This window comes from Ostrea edulis, chromosome 7 (genome assembly GCF_947568905.1).
Source record: "Ostrea edulis chromosome 7, xbOstEdul1.1, whole genome shotgun sequence".
In the NCBI taxonomy this organism is placed as follows: Eukaryota; Metazoa; Mollusca; class Bivalvia; order Ostreida; family Ostreidae; genus Ostrea; species Ostrea edulis.
In genome coordinates, this window is record NC_079170.1 from 33,422,493 (window position 1) to 33,448,338 (window position 25,846).

Sequence of the window (25,846 nt, forward strand, 5' to 3'; positions counted from 1 at the left end):
TTTAGCACAAAACGTAACGTAAGTGAATAACTATCTAAGCGTGGATCAGAAGTTGTTAAGGTTACTCAGCGAAAACCCATTGGCGACTGAGGTAGAAAACTGTTTTCCAAACGGTGACAATTACACATGTTACCTTAAAAACAAGTAATATTTTAAGAATGTATCTGAACAACAATGTTATTGAATCATTTATTAATGAAATTTCAAACATGAGTATACATGAAGCTAGATAAGCTTTTCGAACTTATTAATAACAGCTTTTCGGATATTTGTAGTCCAATGTCGATAGTTGAAGATAACGAACATTGATCAATCTCATAACTCATAAATAATACAAAATAGAGGGTTGCGCAAACACGGACCCATGGATAAACTGGAGGTGGGAACAGGTGCCTAGGAGGAGGAGGCATCCCCTGTCGGCCGGTCACATCCGCCATGACCCCTATATCGTGATCAGGTAAACGGAGTAATCCGTAATCAAAATCAATGCGCCAAAACGGCCTAACAATCGTTACTTGACCCAATGATAGGTTGTATTGGCAAATCAGATCATTAAAATGACCATAGAATTAGCGAAAAGCTGACTCTAAACAAGATCTGTATCCATTTTTGTTCATGCCAATCACTATAACGTGGTTTTCATAAATTCGTAGTATTCATTAAACTCCGAGTCCGTTGATGAATTCATTTAACAAGTTCCTTTTGCAGTGAAATGTCATAGTTCCTGTCGGGATCGGGGTACTTCGGTGATCGCACTTACTGTTTTCTCTCTTTTCCGCGAATTTTCACAACGAGAGAAATTGCATTTTACGGATGATAGCATATATATATGTGTTGTGCAGCTAATGCACATTCTTGGGTGTCATAGTGCGGCACTCTGGGAATATCTAGAACAGTGTTCTCTTATTGATTTTACAAATATAAAACACTACCGATACAGCTGTTTTAAGAGTACCAAAATACTTTAAATACAAGACTAGTAATAATGCAGTTACCCTTCAGATTTTAACTTGATATGCAAAACTACAGCACGATATACACTGATCAGTCGATATATAGCTTCGACTAAAACTAATTTCTTATTTAGAAAAGCATGCTGTACACAATGCACGTTTGTCCTACTTAACCCCAAATCAAATAAATTCTCTGCATTCTTTCTTTCCGGTGACGTTTCGTGGGACTATTACTTTTCTGTGCAGTTTCCTTAAAGTCACGTGGTAAAAATATTTTTATTGTTATATTTAATTCTAATTGCATGAAAAATTTTATCTAAAATTTCTCGTTGTTTTTATGGTTCATTTTCTACTTGTTATCACACTATGATAAATATCAATGTTTTATAATGCTGGTACATTCAGCTTTGGGTACCTATAAAAAAAAAGTAATAAACATGTATTTGACGATTTATTTATCTTATTTGAAAATTGAATAGTATTTATTCACTACATCCAGATTCCATGAATTAACCACGATTTATTGGATATTGTAGTGAATGAAAAGAACAGCATCTTGAAAGATATGGATTGAATCCATACATAAAGGATGAGTGCTTCTCTCCTACCAGAAATTAAAACAAGAGAAATATGGGCCTATCGCTTACCCGCGTAATCTTGATCCTGCATTTTTCATTGCGATTTTAAAGGGGTTTTTTTTCAATCTGTATTCACTTGAAAATTTCAAAGGGTCTCGACAAAACTGAACATGAATTCACACAACATCGTGATTTCCTCAACACAAATGTGACTCAATTGACCTTGCTGTACTGAGGTCAGGGTCACATTGCTCATGGTATGATTGATTGTTTCAGGTCCCGTCGAGAATTTTGCACGCATATTGAGGCTTTACCAGCTGTAGGCGCAGTAACAAAAATTTAGACCTATGTTTTGCGCTCACGGCCGTAGTAGTGGGAGTTCGTTATCGTGCCAACCCTGCTGCTACATTTGATCTCCGTTTTAAGATCATATCCAAATGACCTGTGATTCTCACTTCTAAATGCTGAGCATTTGGCGATGGAGCAATCACTATTTATTTTAAAGTCTTAGGTTTGACGCGGCCATGGCACGAGCGGGGCTCAAAGTCACAACCTTCAGGTTACGAAGCAGTCGCCTTTTTTATCGATACCGGGCATGGTATGGAATTAATGATCTTGCCACGAGAAATCTAAACTAAAAAAAAGTCCTATTTTAAATAGATCAGGATATACTAAAAATGTCGATTAATTGACTACGTGTCATGCCCCAAGGTCAAAATCCGAGTGTCAAACACAGTGTTTTCACAAGGTTTTACCATAAAGAATCTATAAACAAGGTATCACAAAACATTTCTTTAAGTACTTTAGGAGATATTCAATGTTATATATTTATTAAAAACTGGTCGAACTCCAAGGCCATAAGGTCAAATATCATGGTACGAAATGAAAGGACTTGCTATATTTGTTATACAATATATGAAATGTTTACCTTAGATAGTTCAAGAGATTTTAAAAAGGTCAGTTCTTAAAAGTAGGTCGAACTTTAAGGTCATCAGGTCAAATTACTTTGTATTGCCTGAAAGGTCTTCCTATAAAAATTTATGTAGAACATATGACAGCCTTATCTCAAAAAAAAAAGAAAAAAAGATTAGGATATCTTGAACATTACTTTTTCTTTAAAGTAACTAAGATTCCAGGGTAAAGGACACAAGGTTAGAGACTTTAATGAGAAAAAGGCTTTATCACAAGGAATGTATATATGACATATGCTTGGGATGAGGCCTCTGCTGGTGGACTGTTAGTCCTGGAGGGTCTCTACAGCCCAGTAGTTAAGTACTTCGTTACTAGCTTGAAAATACGGATGTATATTTAATTGCTGTGATAATATTTAGAAATTCATTTCAAAATTAAGGATTATCTCCCTCATGCATAGCTCTTATCCTTAGACGAATTTGGCTCCACTTTTTGGCACTCTGGTTTTCCCTAAAATAGCTCTTACAAGTTTATTGTTAGTTCGGATTTCAAAAATGTCGGTTGAGCATCACTGAAGAGACATTATTTGTTGAAATGCGCATCTGGTGCATCAAAATTGGTACCGTATACGTTTTACAATATGAAAACCTAATGACTCACAATTTGAATGTTAAGTGTAAGGTTAAAGTTTTGAAATTTGGGCCAAACTCGAAAGCCAGGTCCGCAAGGTCAAAGGCCATGTATTTGCATTCAAAATATGAAAGTCCTAGCTTGTTTTATTATTATCTAAGACAATGTGCAACAACGTCATCAAAAATGGCTGACGTCCTCTCGAAAAACCATTTTGTTCCGGTCAGTTAAAATTATCCAATAAAACCACCAGACATCGATTTTTTGAAACTCTTCTTATACAGAGAAGTTCGTTATCTTCACCTTTCAAAGGGATCACTAAAACTTTATTTTATATAAAAAGCTAAATCATCAAGAAAACGTGGATCGACATTCACAATCAGCTGTTAATTTATACGTAGTATCGCGACACGAACTGAAATCTGCAATGACGAAAGATGTATGTCAGAAATGTTTCAACTATGGATGCCTCTATCAAGCAACGAATTACTCTACTAAAATAAATTTGAATACACAAATGCACTGTCTGTTTATGTACTTTAAAATCTATCGTTTTGAGTACACAATAATATCTAGTACACTGTATCTATTAATTATTTATCATTTAATTATGATTTTTAAAATGTGTCAACCGCAGAAATTAAGGAAGTTGCTACATATCAGGTGTTGAATTAAGGTAGATTGATCCTCATGTGATGTCATACGTTTTTGCAAAAATCGTTATCAAATTAAAGGGAAAGGTAACACTAATCACACAGTTACTTTTATGAATAAAGTAGTACTTACTGATATCCTAAATGACAGTCTTTAACAACAAAAATCCTTGCTTAACAATTAAATCAATATTAATATACCATACATTTTGAATTACACGCCGCTAAGAGAGCGGCCATTGAATTTTATTGATGACGTCACACCGTCGGTTCCGGTTTATTTCACCTGCAGCACTGTAAATATGACAAGTAATGAACAGTCAAGTTTGGAGCCTTACAGATTTGAGCCCGTTTTTTTTTCACAAGAAGAAATTAAGAAAAGAAGAGATTCAGTCGAGTCGCAGACCAGACAGATGGTACATGTTTTTCATACAAATATCTCGAACCCCAACTTGTCATTATGCAAATGATGGATCCACAATTTAGATAGTCTTTTCTTTTCAGATGACTTGGTTAAGTCATGAATTTCGAAAACACTTTTTCACATTTGAATTAGTGTAATTACTGCTTGACAGGAAGGCGTCAACCTATTTATTCGTAAAATTTACATGTACCATATGCACATCTTCGATTATCTTAGAATTTCATCAAAACCGGACTAGACGGTGTGACGTCAAAATCATTTATTTCTGTAGTCTTGAATACAAAAGAGTTCCACATTATGGCAACCTCTATAGATAGCGGGAATTACAATTTTTAACGTTTTCAAATTAGTACTGAAGCTTATCTAGGCCGCATACCAACAGAATACTATGACAAATCTTTACCTTATAATGAATCCTATCATTTATCTTGTAAATGTTTTGTGGTTGCCTTCCCCTTTAAACTCTGCACATGATAGAAATATATCTTTGATAAGAATTTCAATCACTTGATAAAACAAAATATCTGGTAAACTGTTGATAATGGAAAGGTTTATATTTTCCATTCCATGGATAATCAATTATTCATAATTTCAAAAAGAAATGTAGTCAAGGGCAACAACTCCTGTGCTGTATTTCCTTTACTGTATGTCATTTATACAATGACTTCCTTAATTTCCACAGTTGATTTATACATATTCATAAAGTAGCGGTTTTTCTAAACTTATAACATTTAAAAATATATCATTTTAATAGGTTTTTATTAGCTTCAATAATGTAGCCCTCTCTGATTTTTTTTAGGGAGAGGGATACAATTCCTTAGGATCACCGTAATGGAGCAAATTCGGGAGTGATTCACTCCCGCAACATTTGCGCTCATTCTAAACATTTCCTGACTTTCTTTACGTAAATAAAATGATATTCTATGTTTCTTAGTCAAAATATAAATTTACAACCTGCAACTTAAGATTTGTGAGGCTCTATTCTACCGTTTTCAACAATTTCGATAAATTCCAATTTCTCCATTCATATTTGTGCGCCATGTTTGATGTACTTCCGATTGTCAAGTCATTTGCATATGCCATATAAGGTAGTATTTACATCAATGGACAAGTACGGAGGCGAAAGCTTTTTCGTCGGTATTGAAAAGGTTTGAATTTAATATCAAGTTAAAAACCGAACAGCAGAGTGTAAATTCTTTCTGCAGCAATATGATTTTCCTTTCTTTGTCGAAGTGGCTCGAGTAACTACATTTTCGCGCTGATTGTCAATGTTTAGGTTTTTCATTAGATCCAACTACGAGATCTCGCGATAACAAGCATGGCGGAGCAGACGAAGAATTTTGCATGCAGTACATTATATTTAATGAAAAACACCTTTATTAGACATGCCCGAGCACAAACTTGGTACTCCTTTTGGTGTAAACAACATTTGGGACTAATACACAGAGTTTATTATCGGTTATTCATAAAATTATTTTGCACCATTACAGAGATCCTATGGAATTGTAACCCTATCCCGAAAACGTCAGAATAAAAAAAATGGATAGGGCTACATTATTGCAGCTAGGTTTTTATCTACTTTTATCATTCTGTAATAGAAATTTGTGATTCTCTGTTGCTGACCTATACTTCTATTTTTTGTATGTCTGACAGCTTTAAAAAGGTGCCAACTTAAACATTTCCTTTGTTTATCAATGAAAAGGTGACAATATCGAGCAGTGATCAATCTCATAACTCCTATTAATAAATCATTATAAAATTGAGAGCTGGGCAAACACGAACCCCTGGATATATCAGAGGTGGCATTAGATGCCTAGAAGGAGTAAGAATCCCCTGTTGACCTGTCACACCCGCCGTGAGCCCTATTTCTTTATCAGGTAAATGGAGTAATCCTTAGTCAAATATCAGTGTGTAAAGAACGGCCTATCATGTGTGAAACACGTCAGACAGCATTTGACCTTACGACAGGTTGTATAAGCAAATTAGATCATAGAATTTGACAAAGGCTGGCTTGAATCAAGACTTGTTTTTCTGTAGTCTTCCTCGATTTAAAACGAACTGATTATGTAAATAAGTTATGCATTTAAATTCATTTATCGAGGGTTATTAAACAAGAATTCATGTTAATTATTTTTTCCAATGCAAGATAACGTCAATGCAGCTGATTAAATGTACTTGATCTTTGATGTTCGCGGCTAATCTCCCTTGCTAACGACGTCTGAAAGACTCGCTATGATGTAAACAAAATATGTATAAGATTTATATTTAAGAGCTTGTCTACGAGAAAACCATGCAAAATGTGATGGAAGCAAGGTTGTCGGATCAACAACATATTTTGAGTGTAATAAAGTACATCAATATCAAATACTTTCGCATATTTTTTTCGGGGGTGTAGTCATTGGATAGGGATTTGCAGCCATGTTACTAAAAATAGCACTTTTGTTCTGACAAAAGGGTAAAATTATGTATATTTTACCCTTTCTATTTAAAAATTCTAACAGGTTATTGAAAATGGATTTTTAAAAATTGACACAGTTTATAAAACAACTGGATATGCATATTCATATTGTTTAGTGGGAATCTAAAATTTCACTTCCGTTTAAGTGCACAAAGGTCACAAATTTGGCACGATTCCAGATTTTGATAAATTGCAGAAAATGATAACTTTTGAATCAGCTAGTAGTCAAAAAGTAACGCTTTGATTTATTCAAAATTACTTTCATCTTATAGAGAAGAAGTATATTTACGATATGTCAAAAATCTGTCTTTGGACTCTCGATTATAGTAAATATATTAACACTTCAAGTTGGGCATTTTTTCCTGTTTGTAGAGCTTTTATTCTGGTAGCCACCTAAACCTGTTTGCCATGCATGGTCCTTGTTATCTTATTAAGTCTTATACAGGGTGTCCCAAAACATGCGTTACACTTTTAATCATCTATAACTTTATCAAACCAAAAGCAATTACAAAGATATTTTGTCAACATCTAGTGTATTAATATAAATTTTATTTGACAAAATTTCGGGAAATTCTGTTAAATAGTCAGTTAATTATGAAATCATAATGACGTCATCACATTTTCAAGATGGAACCTTCATGTGAACAGCTGGCAGAAATGGTCAAACTTTACTATGAGTGTAAATCTGCTACTTTAGTCATTAGAACCATGAGAAAACAACATCCTGGAATGAAAGTGCTCAACAGAATGCTAATTTACAGACTTGTGAGGAAGTTTGAAGTTAAAGGCACCACAAATGACACAATTAGACGCAATTATGGTATTGGGAGACCAAGGAGTGCCCGTACCAAAGAGAACATTGATGCCATTGATAGAGTTATTACTGAAACTCCCCTAAAATCAGTTAGACGGGTATTGCATGAACTGAATGGCACCGTTAGCAAATCTAGTATTCATAGAATGTTCAAATTTGATTTAAAATTGATTAAAAAAAGATAAGTGTGACGCAACATTTAAAAGAGACAGACATTAGAAGTCGTTTAAAGTTTGCCCATTGGATTTTAAGTAGACCCGACTCTGAAAATTTTACAGATGCCATATGGTTTTCCGATGAGGCCCACTTCCATCTTAATAATGTTGTCAATAAACAGAATTTTAGATTCTGGGGTTCGGCGAAACCCAATTTTTATGTGGAAAAACCTCTTAACTGTGAGAAAGTTACTGTATGGGCTGCATTAAATTCAAGCGGAATAATTGGCCCTATTTTCTTCGAAGACACCGAAGGCGATGCAGTAAGGGTAAATTCTGAGCGATATTTAAAGTTAATGAAATCAAAATTTCTACCAGCTCTTAGACGAAAAGTTGTAAATGTCGATAATGTGTGGTTTCAACAGGACGGTGCTACGCCACACACTGCAGGTTGTGTTCTTCAGTGGCTTGACAACACGTTTGGTGATCAATACATTTCTTATCGTACCGCAATGTTTGGCCACCGCACTCCCCCGATCTGAACCCCCTTGATTTCTTCTTGTGGGGTTATCTAAAAGACAGAGTGTACTCTCCTTCCCCACAAACAACAGAAGACTTAAAAACTGCAATTACACGAGAAATAAGATCAATCTCTGTTGAAACATGTAAAGCTGTGGTAAAAAAAACCTTCAGAAATCGTGTTCAAATAATGTTAAAGACAAAGGGACGTCATTTGGAACATATGTTGTAAAATGACATATTCCGAAGAAAGTTTTTGGTGATTAATAAGGAAGCTGTGACAAATGTATGCATTGACAAAAAAATTAAATCCTTTTTGTTATATGTTGTAAATTTCATAATTGTAACTTACGGTATTAAAATTTTATAACAGTTTAAAAGTGTAACATATGTTTTGGATCACCCTGTATAATTTTATGATTTCACATCAGATGACCAGAAGTATGTATCAATCATTTTTTGTTGCTATGGGTCCTGGTTGCCATGGTGAAAAATTGCAAAATTTGAAAAAATAACGTTTCTAAAAAAATAATATGCATCGTATGAATAGTTGTTATTTAACAAAATTGATATTTGTGTACTTTTAAAATGCAATTTTAAAAAACAAATTTCATGCCAATTTATATTATGCTATATATAATATTTTTTTTATTTAGACAGGATAGCACGATTAGTACAAATGACTAGTTTACACTGTGGTCCTACAGAGACTTAAATATACCACAAGCAATTGGATCATATTTCTTCATAGATTTGCTTTTCCCATGGATACAATAGAGGATAAATCTATTTTTTTTTAAAATCTGACTGGTTATTGAAAACATTCTGAAATAATGAAACTTAATCGCAAATACTAAGCCAGACAGCAATGTAACTTTTGAAAAGTTGTATGAGAGTCACAATATTGATATTCTAAAACAAATAAAATTGTTGCCATAGTAACATTTAGACCAATTTAAAGACTGACGTGCTTTAAGTTCAAAGGTAAAACTTGTGTGAAGACAGAACTTAATAAATATCCACAGTATAATACCCCAAAGCTTTATCTTTTCCTCGGGACAGTTAACACGTCATATGAAGTTGTCAGGTACAATATATTAGATAAAAAGTACTTTGTAGTTAGGAATTTTTAGATGTCATCAAACTTTAACAAATGAAGTACCCAGAAAAAAATTGAGCAGCAACCCTTAAACAATTAAATAGCATGCTTAATATGTACATATAAACAAGAGTTGTCAGATGACTGTACCTAACCGTTTGTTCAAAAGGTTAAAAGTTTTTGAAAAATAGGTCAAAGTCCAAGGTCGACGTTGACAGTTCTGGTAACAAAAGAAATGGCATCTATGTTTGAAACATCAAAGATCTATCACTCTTGGTTCAAAAGATATAACCAAGATAAAGTTTTTGAACAGTACGTCAAAGTTCAAGGCAAAGGTCGTTAGGTCAAACCAAAACAAAGGTCTCTTCATGAGGCATCTATATATGTATAATATCAAAGCCTTATCCCTATTGGTTCAAAAGACATAGCCCAGGTTGAAGGTTTTTAAAAAATAGGTCAAGATCACAAGGTCGAAAGTCTTGGTACCACATCAAAGGTCTCTTCATGGGGAATCAATAAGGGATATATCAAAACCCTACCCCCTTGGTTTAGAAGATATAACCCAGGTTAAAATGTTTCCTTAAAGTGGCGCCGACGCCAACACTGGGGTCATTACAATACATGCAGCTCTCCGGATAGTTGTCCCGGTGAGCTAAAAGGAATGTGCATGTTCTTTTCTTGTCTTTCTTTTGTTTTTTATTCTTACATGTAGCATATTATTCTACATTCTAAATCCATGCGAAAGGGTTCGAAGCAGCCATATTCAATACCGGAAATTAATGATTATAAACATTATATTGAGAGGAGAGGGGTGGTAATGGTAAAATACTCTTAGATAGTGAATGATCTTGTTAAAATCATAAAATAATCAATAATGTTGAATATATCTAAATACAGAAATATTCTTTGCATTCGCACTCCACTCCCAACACCATTACACGTACAAATGAAATATAGCTTAAATACCAACTGATAGTAATCACATAAATTGCACCGAAGATGAAAGTCAGATAATAATAACGTCCGAATTCGCACAAAAGTAAAGAAGTTCGCTTGTAATATAATTTGTAATGAAATGTATTGTTTATACCTGACCCGGCTGGTATAGTCTGTCCTGTCTAAACACGTACAGTGTAGGTGGAGAGGCCCCGTAGTTGGCACTCATCACCAGGGCGGAGGGTGTGTGCGGGTGACAATTTTTTTTATAGAACCCCCCAACCTCCCTAAAAATTACTTTTACCACAACCCGAAGCTCAAAATCCTTGATAATGATAATAATGGGGGGGGAGTCCAAGGATTTAATTCATCAGTTCAAGATTCCATTTCAATTGTTTATTGATTGCCATAAAAAAGTAGAGGGAGGGGGGGGGCTGATTTAGCTAAAGAGACCTGATCGAAATAATCTTCGGTTTCCCTGTCAGATAAATGATTTTTCCAAATTTTTTCCCGATCAATTTCTCATGATTAACAAAGTATAGTGACGATCCAAACTCTACCTACATCATTGACTTTAAGAAACTACATTAGCATATACATATACGTCATACCATCAGTTTACAATATCTATATATTTGTTGTTGGTAAAATAGAGAAAGGTGTAAATTTTCGCATGTTGAATCGTAACCTATGATTAAGCATCAAGTATGTCATATTGTTACATTGAGCACTGAAGAAGAAAGATACCGAGCAAACTGTTACATTATACATTCTTTGAGTTCACTTTATGCATTTTTATTTTACACTTTTCTTATTTTTTCCTGTCCTCATTACTTAGTGCATATATGTAAACTAATAAGAAAAAATTGTTATCAATCATGGTGGTAAATACATTTTGCAAATTCGGGGAGGGGGGCTGCACTAGATCCTCACATGCTCCATCTGGACTGACTATAGATACATATTTTCTTTGATTTCCTCCATATAACATCTAAGCATTCTCGGTTAATGCATGAATTATCAAGGAAAGAATGCTTTCAATTCTTCAATGACAAAATGCCATGCCTGACCACTGGTACTAGTTTGCAGTATAAAAGGACGAAGTACCGGATACTTTTTAAACCCTGCCAATATTTAGAAATTTCTGGATTACATTCACAAATACTGTTATGTCTTTCACTGATATCACATAAACATGATGTACAAATTCTCAAATCCCATTTCAAGTTGGAATCATAACATTCCATAATATTGCTATCATTTTGTACCTTCTACGTATGAAGAGTGCATCAAAGGGGAGGTAATTCCAGCAACAGGTCTATTTCATTAAAAGACCCCCTTTTTCATATAAAATAGTAGATTACTGGGATTTATTTATTAGAAAATGATAAATCTATAAATAAAATTAAATTTCCAAACAATTTATGCATCTAATATCACAAATTTTAAATCTTTAATCTTTTAAAAGATAATTTTAAATGCTTAAACATATTCATTTTTGTCAGTTTTTAAATTTTAATTACAAATGAACGGCCAAAAGTCCAAAGTACAATTTTTTATATTTTACAGACAAGGATTTGATATCAAAGTATTATACACTTTTAAAGAAATTTAAGCGTTACTTTTGCAGCAACACCCATTTCAAAATTGATCATATAACACAAAATGAAAAAAGTTTGGCACAACGCCAAATTACGGGCTCCATGTAATCTCTATACGGACACTTATGATATCAAACATGATTTCTCCATAAGTGGTTTACATGGAAATATCATAAAAAATCCATTCTTTTCATAAGCCTTCAGAATTGATTTGCATTTTTGAAAAATTAAAACCCTAATATTTAAGGATTTTTCTTGTGTTCAAAGATTAATCCACGCGTAAATACAGAATGCGCTGTTACTAAAAATAGAAACGACTTATCAATAAATTGACCTCAAATTATAATTATTCCAAACATATACTCCAATGATATAAATGATTAGAAATGATATTGATGACCACCATTTCCTTCATTTTTATATATTTGCATGGTTTTCTCGTAGACAAGCTCTTAAGTATTTATTGTATAATCTTGAAAATGTCGTAGTGTGCTGTATTCAATTATAGCATCAGGTCGAAGATGGAGCGGCCATGTACCTCTTCTCATGGGATCCCAAATTTAGAAGACAAAAAATATCGATACGAAATCGACGCGATCGATTTGAACAAGTTGTCACGAACACATAAAGGTTTTCGGTATGTAAGTAACATGTCACATATGACCATTTTTCAGTATACCCGTCGGTATTCAAACACCATGGGTACAAAAATATCGATGTAAAATCTTCGAAAGACTGTTCAAAACAAATCAACATAGAAAGTCCACCGCTTACCTCAAGCGAAGTATACATGCAATCACACAAACATGCCCATTAATGAATGTGAACTTTGAATATAAATTATTAATTTTCATATTTGATCTTAAATTACATTACAAACTCTCAGTCAACGATATAGAGCTCTACATTCAAGTCCCAAACGTATGTAACATTCTATTTTCTTATTATTTGTCATAAAATTTAGTTAAATTGAAATTGTAAATAAACCTTTCATTATGAAATGGAATTGATACAAATATAAAATCAAGAGGTATCATTCAGGAATTGTAACCTATATTCCAAATACTATATACTGCACGTGTTCCATACCTGTATGACAACGGAAACATAAAGTGCTAAAGAAATAACAATATCTGCCATAGAATTAAACGCAAGCCATTTTTAGGAATAACATACAACCAAAAATATAGCCTACAACAGCACATTTCTTTACGTCGACTTCAAAAACCCCTGTCTTTGGTAAAAGTTTCAGACTTGTATTTGTTGTTGTAGTTTACATACAGTAACAAAACTGCATGTTTTTCTCATTTCATTGTATGCCCCTGTAGTCCGTCTGTTAGTTCGCAAACCTTTCACCTTGGCCATAACTTTTGATCTCTGTTATCTTCACCTTTTCATATAGACGTTGACTATAATTGCATTCAAACTTTTTAATTACAAAAATGAGCAAATAAACTTGACAGTGCCTTGATATATAAACCACCTACGTGTTCCTTTTTTAACTACAGTACAACTGGACATGTCAATACTGAATATTTCGATATAGTTGTAAAATGAGGACCTGATATCATGTAGTTTGGAAAGTCCTACATTCAGAGAACCCCAGTCTTTCAATTGAAGACAGGACGTCTTCTCTACTTTGACTCCTATCGAAGAATATGCCAAATGATGGACTAAAATGTTGAATTAGTAAATGGGCTTGCTCTTAACCCAATTTCCCTGCGTGATTTAAGAGCTTGGGATCAGATATTGCACCAGTTATTCTGTCTCAAGAAATTTTAGGCAATGATGCCATCAACTGGCTCTAAGTCCCATCCCCTTTCCGGTAAGCAAATCTTGGATTCGGCTTTGGTTATCTTAACTGTTTCATTCCTATGAGTGTTAGGGGTTGTGACTTTACCATACATGCAGTATGTCAACTTTCAAATTTCTGGAGGAGTGTGGGGGGGGGGGGGGGGGTAGGGGGATAAAAGCACTCATGAGACTGATCGCTGATCGTTATCTTCACCTCTTCGTTGTACCTTGGAAGGTTGATTACTATGCATGGACGTAGCACTGCTGCTCTTTATATAGACATAACATTCCTTTTTATCTATAACATGATCTTCAAACTCTGATCATGAGGTTTGTGATTCAAATAGTATTTAGATGAGTGAATGTAGAGAAGTTGGCTACTTACCCTGCATGATTGTCATCGTTTCATGAATACCTTGAAAACAAAAGGTAAAGATTACAACACGGTACAAAATTCTATTTCAATATTCAAATTCGTTATATGTCCATCAATATCATGGAAAACATACAGTGCATTCTTGTCAAATGTAAAGAATGATAATCAATACTAATCTTTGATTTGAATGAGATGATTATAATTATAGAAAAGAGAACATAACATGAGTAATAAAATTATGTTTTATTCAAAGGAACATGTACCCCTAATCTGACTGCTTGATGACTGCGGTCCCTCTAAGTTGTCCAGGCGAGCTTAAAAGCAGTCCACAAAGAATAAATCAAACAGGTGATTGTGATTGACACCATCTGATGATGGCGACTGTAGAACTCATATTACACTTTTCAAATCGATCTTCAGTGTTGATCACATATTATGTTCTTTCAACAAACATTCATGCCAGCAATCATTAATTGTCACGAAAAATGTCATAATTCTTTTAGCGTTCTCTATTAGATATTATTTTTGTTTGATTATAAGCTTGGTAAATCTCTAATTAAGAAACTTTTGCAATTACATCATATCTTGTTGTAAATGAAATGCTACACTATTAGAAAAAGTATAAGCAAACATTTCTTAAAACGTCTTACCTCGTTTGGCAGCTGATGGACCTGCAATATTACGGAAGCAATACCGAAATAAACCACATTATACATTTAGACTTTGTTAGAATACATTCTAAATTTTATTTCACTCGGATCAATAAACATTGTGACGTTTTAAAATATATTCTTAAAAAAAATGGACAAGGATATATTGATATGTAGCAATCAGCCATTCAAAAATATATTTTGTTAAACACCACTCTGATTCTGTGCACAAATATTCTGAAGTTGAAATAAAAATATGTTCTTCATTGACAATATCTTCGTAATCTTTGGTGATTAGGTCTTTCAACAGTCTGTTGGAATTATCATGGGCACTAATTGTGTCCGTTTACCTGTCGACCTGTTTATATACCCTGATGAGGCAGAATTTATTCAAAAGTTTCTACATGAGAAGAACAAAATCCCATTTTCATTCAAACGTCCATTCGATATATCTAAGTGAACTTGAAATAAAAGACATCACAGAGTCTTCCATATCTGCTTCGTATATTACTGTACATATTTTATTGAACATCAATGTTAACGGCAAACTAACAACTCAATTTTATGACAAACGGGATGATATATGCTTCTCCGTCGCGAGTTCTCCATATTGATGTAGCAATAATTCATCATCGCCTGCAAATGGTGTTTATGTCTCTCAGCTGCGTATGATCAGTTTGTAAATCGAGGCAGGCTACTGACAAACAAGTTGATACTACAGGGGTGTTAACAGTCTCATTTAAAGTTAGAATTTTAATTACAGTGTACTATATCGTCGTTATAACGATCTAGTTTGCCAATACAACCTGTCATTGGGTCAAATGCTGTCAGACGTTTTTCATACCAATTGTTAGATCGTTCTGTACACACCGATTTAGATTATGGATTACTCCGTTGATCCGATCAAGATATAGGACTCAAGGCGGATGTGACTGGTTGGTCCGTTATGATTACTCCCCCTAGGCATCGGATCATACCTCTGATATGTCCAGGGATCCGTGTTTGCTCAATTCTTAATTTTGTATTCGTTATAGGATTTATGAGATTGAACAGTTTACTTTCTTCACCTTTTCATTAGTTAATTTCTGTCATCATTTACAGTACATTGGTAGCCCGACATCTAATTTCTGATCTATACATGTATATTAGTAGTTCCGACATAAAATGCATTAACAATTTCTTACGTCCATGTGTCCTCTGGGTACTCTCAAACCTTTTCATTCTTTCTATATAAAAAGAAATATAGAGTGAATTAACAAAATTGCAGTGGAGTTATTAACATGCAATTAAAAAGGATACCATATGATGTAGGTCATCAGTAAGAATCTCGCATTCTATTTTTGGAATATCATAATTTCCTTTGTTACATGATGAAGTTTTTACACAACATTTTGTCGTATGAATATGTTTCATGAATAATTAGAGAGAAAATGTGAACGTTGTTCAAATGGTTTCTATCATGTATTTATTTTGTAATCTTTGTCAGTTTGCAATCAACCTTAGATAAAGAGGTATGAATGGCGACAACCTTTCTGTGCTCATCTGAAACTTTATAGTGTATATCTGTTTAGATAGATTAAACCTAAAACTTTAAATTTGTTTGATAAATACATTGAAAGAAAGAGGTAAAGATTATAAAACGATATCTTATGCTATTTCAATATTCAAGTTCGTAATATGTTCATCAATATTAAAGAATAGATATAGATAGATAGTTTGTAAGTCATATCAAAGGTTAGGATAAAGAACAGTGATCAATCTCAAATCTTTGATTTCAATAAGATGATAATAGCTATCTAAGGGAGACCATAACATGGGTCATGAAATTATGTTTTATCCAAAAAAAAAATACCCTCCATCTTACTGTGGTATGCTGACATCCGTCCCTCTAATTTGTCCAGGCGAGCTTAAAAAGCAGTTCTCAGTAGATAAATCAAACATGTCATTGTCATTGACACCATCTGATGATGGCGATTTTGAAACATATAATACATTCTTGAAACATTTTTCGTTATATGTTTCAGTGTTAATCCCGGATTATGTCATCTGAACATGTTTCAGAAAACATTCATAATCAAGAAAAACATCATAATTGTTCAAACAGTTTCTATTATATATTAATTTTGTTTGGTTATGAAATTTGATGAATCTATATATTTATGAAACCTTTGCATTTACATGACTTCTCGTTCTAAATGCTATACTATTAGAGAATTTTGCAATCTTCTTGCCTCGTTTGACAGCTAATTGACCTGCAAAATTGTGAAAGCAAAGCCAAAATAAACAACAGCATACATTTAGACTTCATTAAAACACATTCTCTTTTTAACTTTTGACTCCAATCAATAAATATTGTTACGCTTTACAAAAAAAAAAAAAGAGGAAATATTCATATCTGGTGACCATTCATTCAAAAATTTACTTTGTTAAACACCACTCTAATTCTACACTCAAGAACTCTGAATGTGATATTAAAAGAATGCTGGAGTTCCTTTTTGACAATATCTTCATAGACTTTGGTGGTTAGATCTTCCAACTGTCTGTTGGAATTCTCATGGGCACGAATTGTGTTCCTTTATTAGCTGACCTGTTTTACATTCTTGTGAGACAGAGTTCATTCAAAAACTTCTAAATGAGAAGAAAAATATCTTCCTGTGGCCTTCAACTCGACATTTAGATATATCGACGACGTTTTATCTACTAACAATTATTAGGTTCATTCGAAAGTTAATTCAATATATCCCAGTGAACTCGAAATAAGACATCACGGTGTTTTCCATATTTGCTCTGTACTTAAATATTTTATTGAACATAGATGTTAGCGGCAAACTAACAGCTTAACTTAATGACAAACAACATTTCTTTAGCTTCTTCATCGTCAAATTCTTATTTATATATGTAGCAATATTTTATTATCACCTGCATATGATGTTTATGTCTTTCAAATGATTCGATATCCAAGGGATTGTTCTACGTATGATCAGTTTTTAATCGAGGCAGGCTACTGACAGACAAGTTGATGTTACAAGGTTTTCAACAGTCTCGTTTAAAATCAACATTTGACATACTATATCGTCGTTATAACGATCTAGTTTGCAATTACAACTTGTCATTGGGTCAAATGATCTCAGACGTGTTTCATAACAATTGTTAGATCGTTCTTTACACGCCGATTTTGACTACGGATTACTCCGTTGATCTGATCAAGATATAGGGCTCAATGCGGATCGGACAGGTTGGTTGGTGACGATTACTCACCCTAGGCATCTGATCACTCACATGATATTTCCAGGGGTCCGTGTTTCCTCAACTCTTAATTTTGTATTCGTTATAGGTATTATGAGGTTGAACAGTTTACTTTTTTCCCCTTTTCATTAGTTAATTTCTGTCATCATTTACAGTACATTGGTAGCCTGACATCTAATTTATGATCTATATATTAGTAGTTCTTACATAATATGCATTAACAATTTCTTACCTTCATATGTCCTCAGGGTACTCTCAAACTTGTTCATTCTTTCTATGTAAAAAGAAATAAATATGGAGGAACAAAATTGCAGTGGAGTTATTAACATGCAATTATAAAGGATATCATATGATGTAGGTCATCAATGAGAATCTCGTATTCTATTTTTGGAATATCATAATTCCCTTTGTGGCATGATGAAGTTTTTACACAACATTCTGTCGTATGAATGAAAGGTGAAGATAACGAACAGTGATCAATGGAAAACTTATACGATACCAATTTTGATGCACCAGATCCGCATTTCGACAAATAATGTCTCTTCAGTGATGCCCAACCGAAATGTTTGAAATCCGAAATAACAATGAATTTTTAGAGCTATTATAGGGGAAAACAAATTGCAAAAAAAGTGGAGTCAAATTTGTCTAAGGATAAGAGCTATGCGTGAGGGAGATAATCTTTAGTTTTGAAATGAATTTCTAAATTTTATAACAGCAATTAAATATTCATCCGTATTTTCAAGCTAGTAACGGAGTACTTTGCTACTCAATCTCATAAGAATGTTTCATGAATAATTAGAAAGAAAAATGTGAACGTTGTTCAAATGGTTTCTTGCATGTATTTATTTTGTAATCTTTGTCAGTTTGCAATCAACCTTAGATAATGAAGTATAAATGATGACAACCTTTCTGTGCTCATCTGAAACTGTATAGTGTATATCTGTTTAGATAGATTAAACCTTTTTATAGCATAGTAAATATCATGTTCAATGCAGTTTCACATGATTTGTTTCTGAATTTTATTGTCGTTTAATTTATATTCCATCAAAAGTTATGACATTGATTGGTTATCAAATTTTGTGAAAGGTCATTTTTGTGAAATTTTCTTTCAGTAAACATAAAGCACAGCCTTGAAAAAATATTACTGTGACAAAATTGTACTGGAAAGATGAATTTATGATATCTGTTTTTACTTCGTCCAGGCCTGCAGTCGATGTTTTCTGATAAACAAAATATGTGAAAATAGCCTTTATAGTCCAAATACCAAAATCGTCAACTAAACGCCATGTTTATGATGTCACAAATCCAGTTCTAAGTCATCTCTATCAAAATGCGAATTGTAACTGAGTTACATCAATATTCTTGCACAGTTAATGCTAATACCGATTTTGAAAGGCTAAGATAACCTTTATCATCTACAATCCCCTAATTATAATGTTGTAGATCAACATCACTTTATGTCGTCAAAGAATCGTGCTAAGCGAAATCATGTGCACATTCCTTCAGCAGTTGTACGCTTTTTTTACCTCGTTTTACAGCCACACGATCTGCAATGTTAAAACATAAAATTCATATTAAACTACAGCATTCTTTTCAACTTCCTTATATACATCATCAACTGTCTTCCTTAAGTAAAAAAACCGATAAAATTGTCATTTCAGAAAAAAATAATAGTAATTCGTTTATTCATTTAGATTCATAAGAATTTTCAAACAGAAGAGCATTGTCATACAAAAGTTCATTAAATACAGGAATAGGGTTTATACATTTTGTAATATGATTTGGGTATCCCTATGTTTTGTTAGTACTTTTTAGATCTATAGACGTGTGTTATGGCATAGTGCACATTCGTACATTGTATATTCTACGTCTACTTTCTGACGTATATTAAGTGATTATATATTGTGATGTTTGGTGCATAGGTGTCTCTTACGTTTTGTTGTTCTCAGGGAACTCTCAAAGTTTTCCATTTTTTCTGTATGAATGAAAATCACAAACAAGAAATATATATTTGATAAGTATAATAATGATTTCAGCATTAATTCTTCTGATCGATATACATGTAATTGCTTTTAAGACACTTATCTATATGTATATATATGTATGCTCTCACCGTTTTTAATCAGTAGTTGCCCTGTAAATAGTGATTTTATTTATTGAATAAACAGCCAGAGACCTTAGATAATAAATATCGATATCATAAATCCATAAAAATGCGCACTTTGAACCAAATCATTTTACCTTGAATGTTTTTGAATTCTTTCACATACTTCTCCGCTCTAGTAGGATTAAGGTCACACGACAGCAACTCGTCTACTCCCCGTTCATACATATCACCACCAATTAACTGTTTTTCAATTTCCAGTATTGAGTTCTTCAGCTTGTCCCAGTGGTCTTGAAACACGGTGTCTTCTATTTCGCCAATGGCTGAGTGCGCAGAAATCAAGTTTCTCTGAATTCTGATTCGCTCTATACACGCCGCCAGACGCGTGTCAGTATCCTGTGGGGGGTTTCCCCATCCATTTTGATGTTTTGGAATCTTGCAGATGTTCCTTAAAAGGATGTACAAGATAGATATATCCAAATCTTTAGAGGTGAGAGTAGTGGTGCCAGACGATGGATAAATCTGTTCCTTTTGCTGAGCGTTCATGATTTTCTCCAGCTTCGTTCTGTTGTTATCTAGCTCTAACCTCAGGTCAGCTGGTTTGATGTAACGACTGAGGATGTCCCTGAACAAATCGCTACAGATGGTCATGATGAGCAGACAGAGGCGGGAGAAATTCTCCGTCTTTTTCTTGGGACTGAAGTAAGGAGCGGTGGAGGGTCCTGGGACGTCACTCATCGCTCCGTCTGCGTCAGATATCAAAATAAGAACAATTGGACATCCTTGGTGTTCAACAACATATATCTACATACATACGTATAATTCTGAGATCAAAGTAAAGCCGACTTTGCACGTCACACTTCTAACACTGACATATATCCGGGTGCATGTTACAGATACACTGTTAATTGTAATCAGCCTATCTGTTCATAATGTTACATTCAATTTGAAGCCAGCTTACCTTCCTTAATGCTGGATCCGCCACTTTCCGTGTATTAAGACTGTGATATAACACCAGTTCAGTATATTTACCTAGTGATGGGCAATCGGGAAAACAAATTAATTGATGATCAGATTATTCAGATGCATTTTTTCGATTGATTAATCAAAAAATAACCGAATTTTGTTCATTTCAAATTCATGTGCATAAATATATGAAATTTACTTTATTATTTTACCCTCAATATTAAGTTAATTAGAGTAAAATCATTAGATTGATTGATTGATTATATCTTGTTTAACATCTCTCTTGAGAATTTTTCACTCATACGAAAATCATAAGAAATTTGAAGTTGAAAATCCGGTACTTTTGATTTTGATTTACCGGGATAGGGATAGATCTCTTGACTTTTGTTGTCATTCTTATTGAATCCGGATTAGAATAGAGCCTCATTAGGATACCCCTTGCTTGTTATAAGAGGCAAATTCCGGTGCCCCGTGTCATAGCAGGTGATAAAGATCCCTCCCTGCTCAAAGACTGTAAATGCCGAGCATTGGTCTAAATTTTGCCGTCCTTCACCCGTAATGGTGACGTCTCCATATTCAATTTTGTCTAAATATTCAATTGAAAAATAAAGTGTGCATTCTCATGGATGATGAGGATAAACTGGGAGGTCGAAAAATGTTGATGGAAATATACAGCCAAGGCGTTAACCACGAAAGCAAGAACTTTATTTATATCCTATGGCTCAGAATTACACAGCCGATCGTTTCCCTTTATGTAACTACGCATTACGTCCCTTTGTGACGTCATGATTTTCCTATATATAGCTACTAATCACTAATAATACTAAGCTTCCGAAACGGATGTATGCTGACGAAGAAGGTGAAAAGAAGAAGGTGAAACGGTAGGGGATTATTTCAAGCATTTAGTTGATCGTGAAGCGGGAGTTGTTTTTTTTTATTGTGGTTCCAATCATCGTCGCAAACCACGGTTTTGACTCCGCACACGCTCCAATAGAAGCACCCGTGGGTAATCGACGACGGGTTCCAATATGATGAAAGTGGACCTTGGCAGTAAGGGTTCTTTAATGTGCCAATACCTGCCACAACAAGGGACCTCCGATCTGAAAGACCCATGATTCTCATTTCTAACTGCCGAGTGAAGGAGCAATCTTTACCTATGTTTAGGTCTTAGCTTTGATGCGGCCATGGCACAAACTGGACTCGAATTCACGACCTCCTGATTACGAAACGAATGGGCCTTTAAGTAATTTCCGTGTGAAAATTTGATAACATAAATCGTTTACCCGTTTGACGTTTATTTTAAACAAAATGAAGTGATGAGATTGCCAATCTACCGTAGTACGAGTCGTGGTAGCTCAGTGGTAGGTCATTCGTTTCGTGATCGGGAAGTCGTGAATTCGAGCCCACTTTGTGCCATGGCCGCATCAAAGCTAAGACGTAAACATAGGTAGAGATTGCTCCTTCCACTTCCCTTAAAATTTACCTGGAGGGAGATTGAAAACATACTGCTTATCAATTTAATAAGAGACAATACCTCAGGCAAATTTTAAAGAAGATATTATTCCGGTAGAGCGCCAATCCCTAAAGTTTCAAAAGCGTGAAACGATTACATAATCGAAATTGGGATGAGATAGACAGGGAATCCACACATTTCGGATAAATTATCGCCGGAAAAAAATCAGAAGGGGGGCTGTAGTGTCCCCACTAGCTCGATTTTCCATTTCACACTACCAAACACTTTGTACTGATTCTGTAGAGTATGAACATTTTATAGTCATTGCGTTGAAAAATTAAGTCTCATTGTCTGAATATCGTATCGTATCAAATACATACAATCTATATCACAATGTTTATCACAAACACTATGAAAATATTGGTCAGAACATAATATCAAAATTACCGTAGCGCACACATATATTTTTATTTTTACCCCAGAGTTTTGCCTCAGAGTGACTTTTTTGACTGAACCCCTATTCTAGCTGAAGAACTGTAGCTCTCTGACAAAATATTGGGACAGATCAGAGAGCTACAGATCTGCCACTTATAATAAACATCGATTTACGGTGCACAAAAAACTGCACATGGTTGAAGCCTGATATCGTTGTATTCTTGTGTTGCTGTCTCATAAATTCAATATAAAAAATTATATTCAGCATGTCAAGATGAGATCAATGCAGGTAAATGGGGTAAAAAAAAAAGAACGTATAGTTTTTGCAGATTTTCATGAATTTCACCATCAACACAGTAATGTCCAGTTTTGCCTTTAGGGCATAATTTTCTTTTGGTATAATAAAGAATTATTATAGAAAAGAGAAATTTGGACAACATTGTGCTCGATATAATCAAAGGCTTTAAAAACCTGTTATTCGATGAATAATGAGCGCTAAGGGTAGGCCTAAATTTATGGTACAAATACTTCATCTACAGCTTGTGTCGTCTCATTATGCGTGCAGAATTCTCTTCGGAACATAAAACAACCAACCAACTGTAGCACGATTTGCATACGAAAATACACCGACCCTCGCTAGAATATACGAGATGTACACAATAACCTTATCGAATTCAGGACCGTCGACCACAACTGTCTCCTTATGTATGTACTTCTCCTGATGACCTATTTGGACTCTGAATTAAAAATAAATATAACCTATCTATTTTTATTCGAATCTATTTAAATTTATTTAAATCTATATAGATTTTAATCTATTTCATCATATTGTATCCACGGCCACCTGAATTCTGAATCGTGTGTACTTAGATTTTATTCCATTCTAGCCCCAGTGAAAAAATATAGAACCAATAATTTATCCAACATATTTTATTTCCCCGCCGATCACACTTATAAGTCATTCAGATTAGTCAGTTTCTATTCTTTCTTTTTGGGGGTAAGTTTTTTAAGAAGAATACCACTAGTCAGATTGTGCTAAATATGAACAGGTGCGCAACAATATACGAGTGTAAACAAACAGGGGCTACATTGTAGCGGCTTAGAGATCGATTCGTGAGGTGTAAACAACTTTAAACTTTACCGTGAATGTCTCGTCAGGCTTTCATCCAGATCCAATATCGTCAGTTTTCTCCGGTACCGTGGACACAATCTAAACATAGACAGAGTAAACCACTATATTTAGTAACGGGCTATTCCAAAGTGTGTTTTCATTATTTTTAGAATATGCTCAAATCACTGCCATTTCATTTTGTATGTAATTTAAACAAAAAGTATCAATTCTATATTCAGTATTGAGTTTGTAGTAATATGTTAATTCCTTCAGAAAATGATGCATAAAATATGCCTCTGTTATAACTGTACATTATAGTTTCAAGTCTGCCATTCAAACCTTTACAGCTGACCTCTTGCGAATAGTTAAATCTGCAGCCCAACCAGTACCAACAGGTGATAGGTCGAATATTGAACTTACACCCGTAGATTATTGTTAAAAGTGAGTTTGATCTCAGTGAAGAAAAGAAAGAATTACCGTCAAAAGCAGAACACCCTATATCTGATATTCATTCACGACATTCTGTCTGGTTCCTACATGACGCAGGGTAGAGGACAATAGAACAACAGATCGATATATATTGAATTTCGGTCACGGAATTTCTTAAGGCAAGTTTAAATGCCGAAATTGTGGTGGTGTGTAGCTTATAATGTATGCATGATACGTGAAATGATTAGATATATATATAAACAGCTCGTTTTTTTATCTTGTGGATTTGACAACACAGTACTATTTAGCAAAACTGATGAATGACACACGTGTAAAGGTATTATGTACTAGTATACATATTGGGCATGACAAAGATATGTGTTATATATATTCTGTACTGCTGAAGACATACGTCTTCTGGCATACATGTTTACAAAAATAATAAAGAAGTTAACAATTGCATGGCATTATATGGTATGTTGCACAATATTGATGTGAATTTATAGACAGAGAATGTTATAAGTAAATCATTACGTAAATTAAAGGCACAGTAAAGATATTTTACCAAATTACAAAACTCTTTGAATTTTTTTTTTTACACTTAATAATTGTATAAGTTTAAAAACAGATGAAAATGAAATTCACCCTCAATATCTAAATTACAAAGTTTACAATAGCGATTATTTCATACTACATTAAAATGACATCCACTCTCAATGGCAAGATTATGCGAAGACATTCTAATTCTACTAATGTGCTTTTTATAAGTGGTATAGCCTTCATCAAGTAAAATTACAATGAAAAATAGTCATAAATGTACATATAAATTTTACATTTTGGTGAGGAGTTGATTTGTTCAACAATACTCTGCACAAAAATATCAGTAATTCTTTGTTTAATTATTGGGAAATAAGTAAATTACAATATACGTCTTCATATTCTTGATTACACCAAATATGACCAAAACCTATATCAAATTTTCATAATAAGCTATAGGCTAATGGGTTCAAAATACATATGCATTAGTATCAAGTGTATGAAACATTGGATTCTGGGGATGACTTCCTGTTCTCTCTGTAATTTCTGTTTCCCTTGTTCATGATTAAGCCTTTTGATTTTACAAAATGCTGTCCTCCTCAGAACATTATTACATATGATAGAATTAATATTTGCTGTTTTCCGCTCCGTATTTTAGCAGCGACCAGGACTTCACTAAAAGTAAATCCAAACGACAAATCTAAATGCTGAAATGATATATTATGGTGTTTTCAGTGAACAAATCAAGATGTTTAAAGGCATTGTACCTGATGTGATCAAGATGAAAAAAATCTAGCCTTAAAAACACAACAACCTTGAAATTGTGCATCAAGCAGTAAATATAATTATCCCCTTTTGCGAGTTCAGTCAAAAGTCAATCGGTGAAAAGCCAAGTTTTCCTTCTTTATCCTAACAAATGTTTAAAGAGGTTACAACTGTGAGTTATTTCGTACAGGTTTATCACGGGGCATTATTGATTATAGCTGTTTGCAACTGATGAAAAAAATAATAAA

General features: G+C 33.9%; 1 protein-coding gene across 5 annotated transcripts in view; it reads right to left on the bottom strand.

The window, feature by feature from the left end:
* Positions 1 to 24,433, bottom strand: part of LOC130046538 (uncharacterized) — a 248,343-nt gene extending 223,910 nt beyond the window's left edge. Inside the window, exons 1-14 of one of the 5 annotated variants that reach the window (XM_056144041.1) lie at positions 24,345 to 24,433; positions 23,898 to 23,966; positions 21,227 to 21,454; positions 20,864 to 20,934; positions 20,040 to 20,648; positions 19,912 to 19,932; positions 19,732 to 19,773; positions 19,325 to 19,345; positions 18,031 to 18,072; positions 16,417 to 16,458; positions 15,737 to 15,778; positions 14,553 to 14,573; positions 14,166 to 14,216; positions 13,912 to 13,941 (exon numbers count right to left, since the gene is read on the bottom strand). In XM_056144041.1, coding sequence (XP_056000016.1) covers positions 13,912 to 13,941; positions 14,166 to 14,216; positions 14,553 to 14,573; positions 15,737 to 15,778; positions 16,417 to 16,458; positions 18,031 to 18,072; positions 19,325 to 19,345; positions 19,732 to 19,773; positions 19,912 to 19,932; positions 20,040 to 20,640 — 913 coding nt within the window. In that variant the 5' untranslated portion in view covers positions 20,641 to 20,648; positions 20,864 to 20,934; positions 21,227 to 21,454; positions 23,898 to 23,966; positions 24,345 to 24,433. The remainder of the gene's footprint in view (positions 1 to 13,911; positions 13,942 to 14,165; positions 14,217 to 14,552; positions 14,574 to 15,736; positions 15,779 to 16,416; positions 16,459 to 18,030; positions 18,073 to 19,324; positions 19,346 to 19,731; positions 19,774 to 19,911; positions 19,933 to 20,039; positions 20,649 to 20,863; positions 20,935 to 21,226; positions 21,455 to 23,897; positions 23,967 to 24,344) is intronic. The other 4 variants (XM_056144040.1, XM_056144039.1, XM_056144042.1 and 1 more) reach the window with 4 other exon arrangements.
* Positions 24,434 to 25,846: the final 1,413 nt, after the last annotated feature.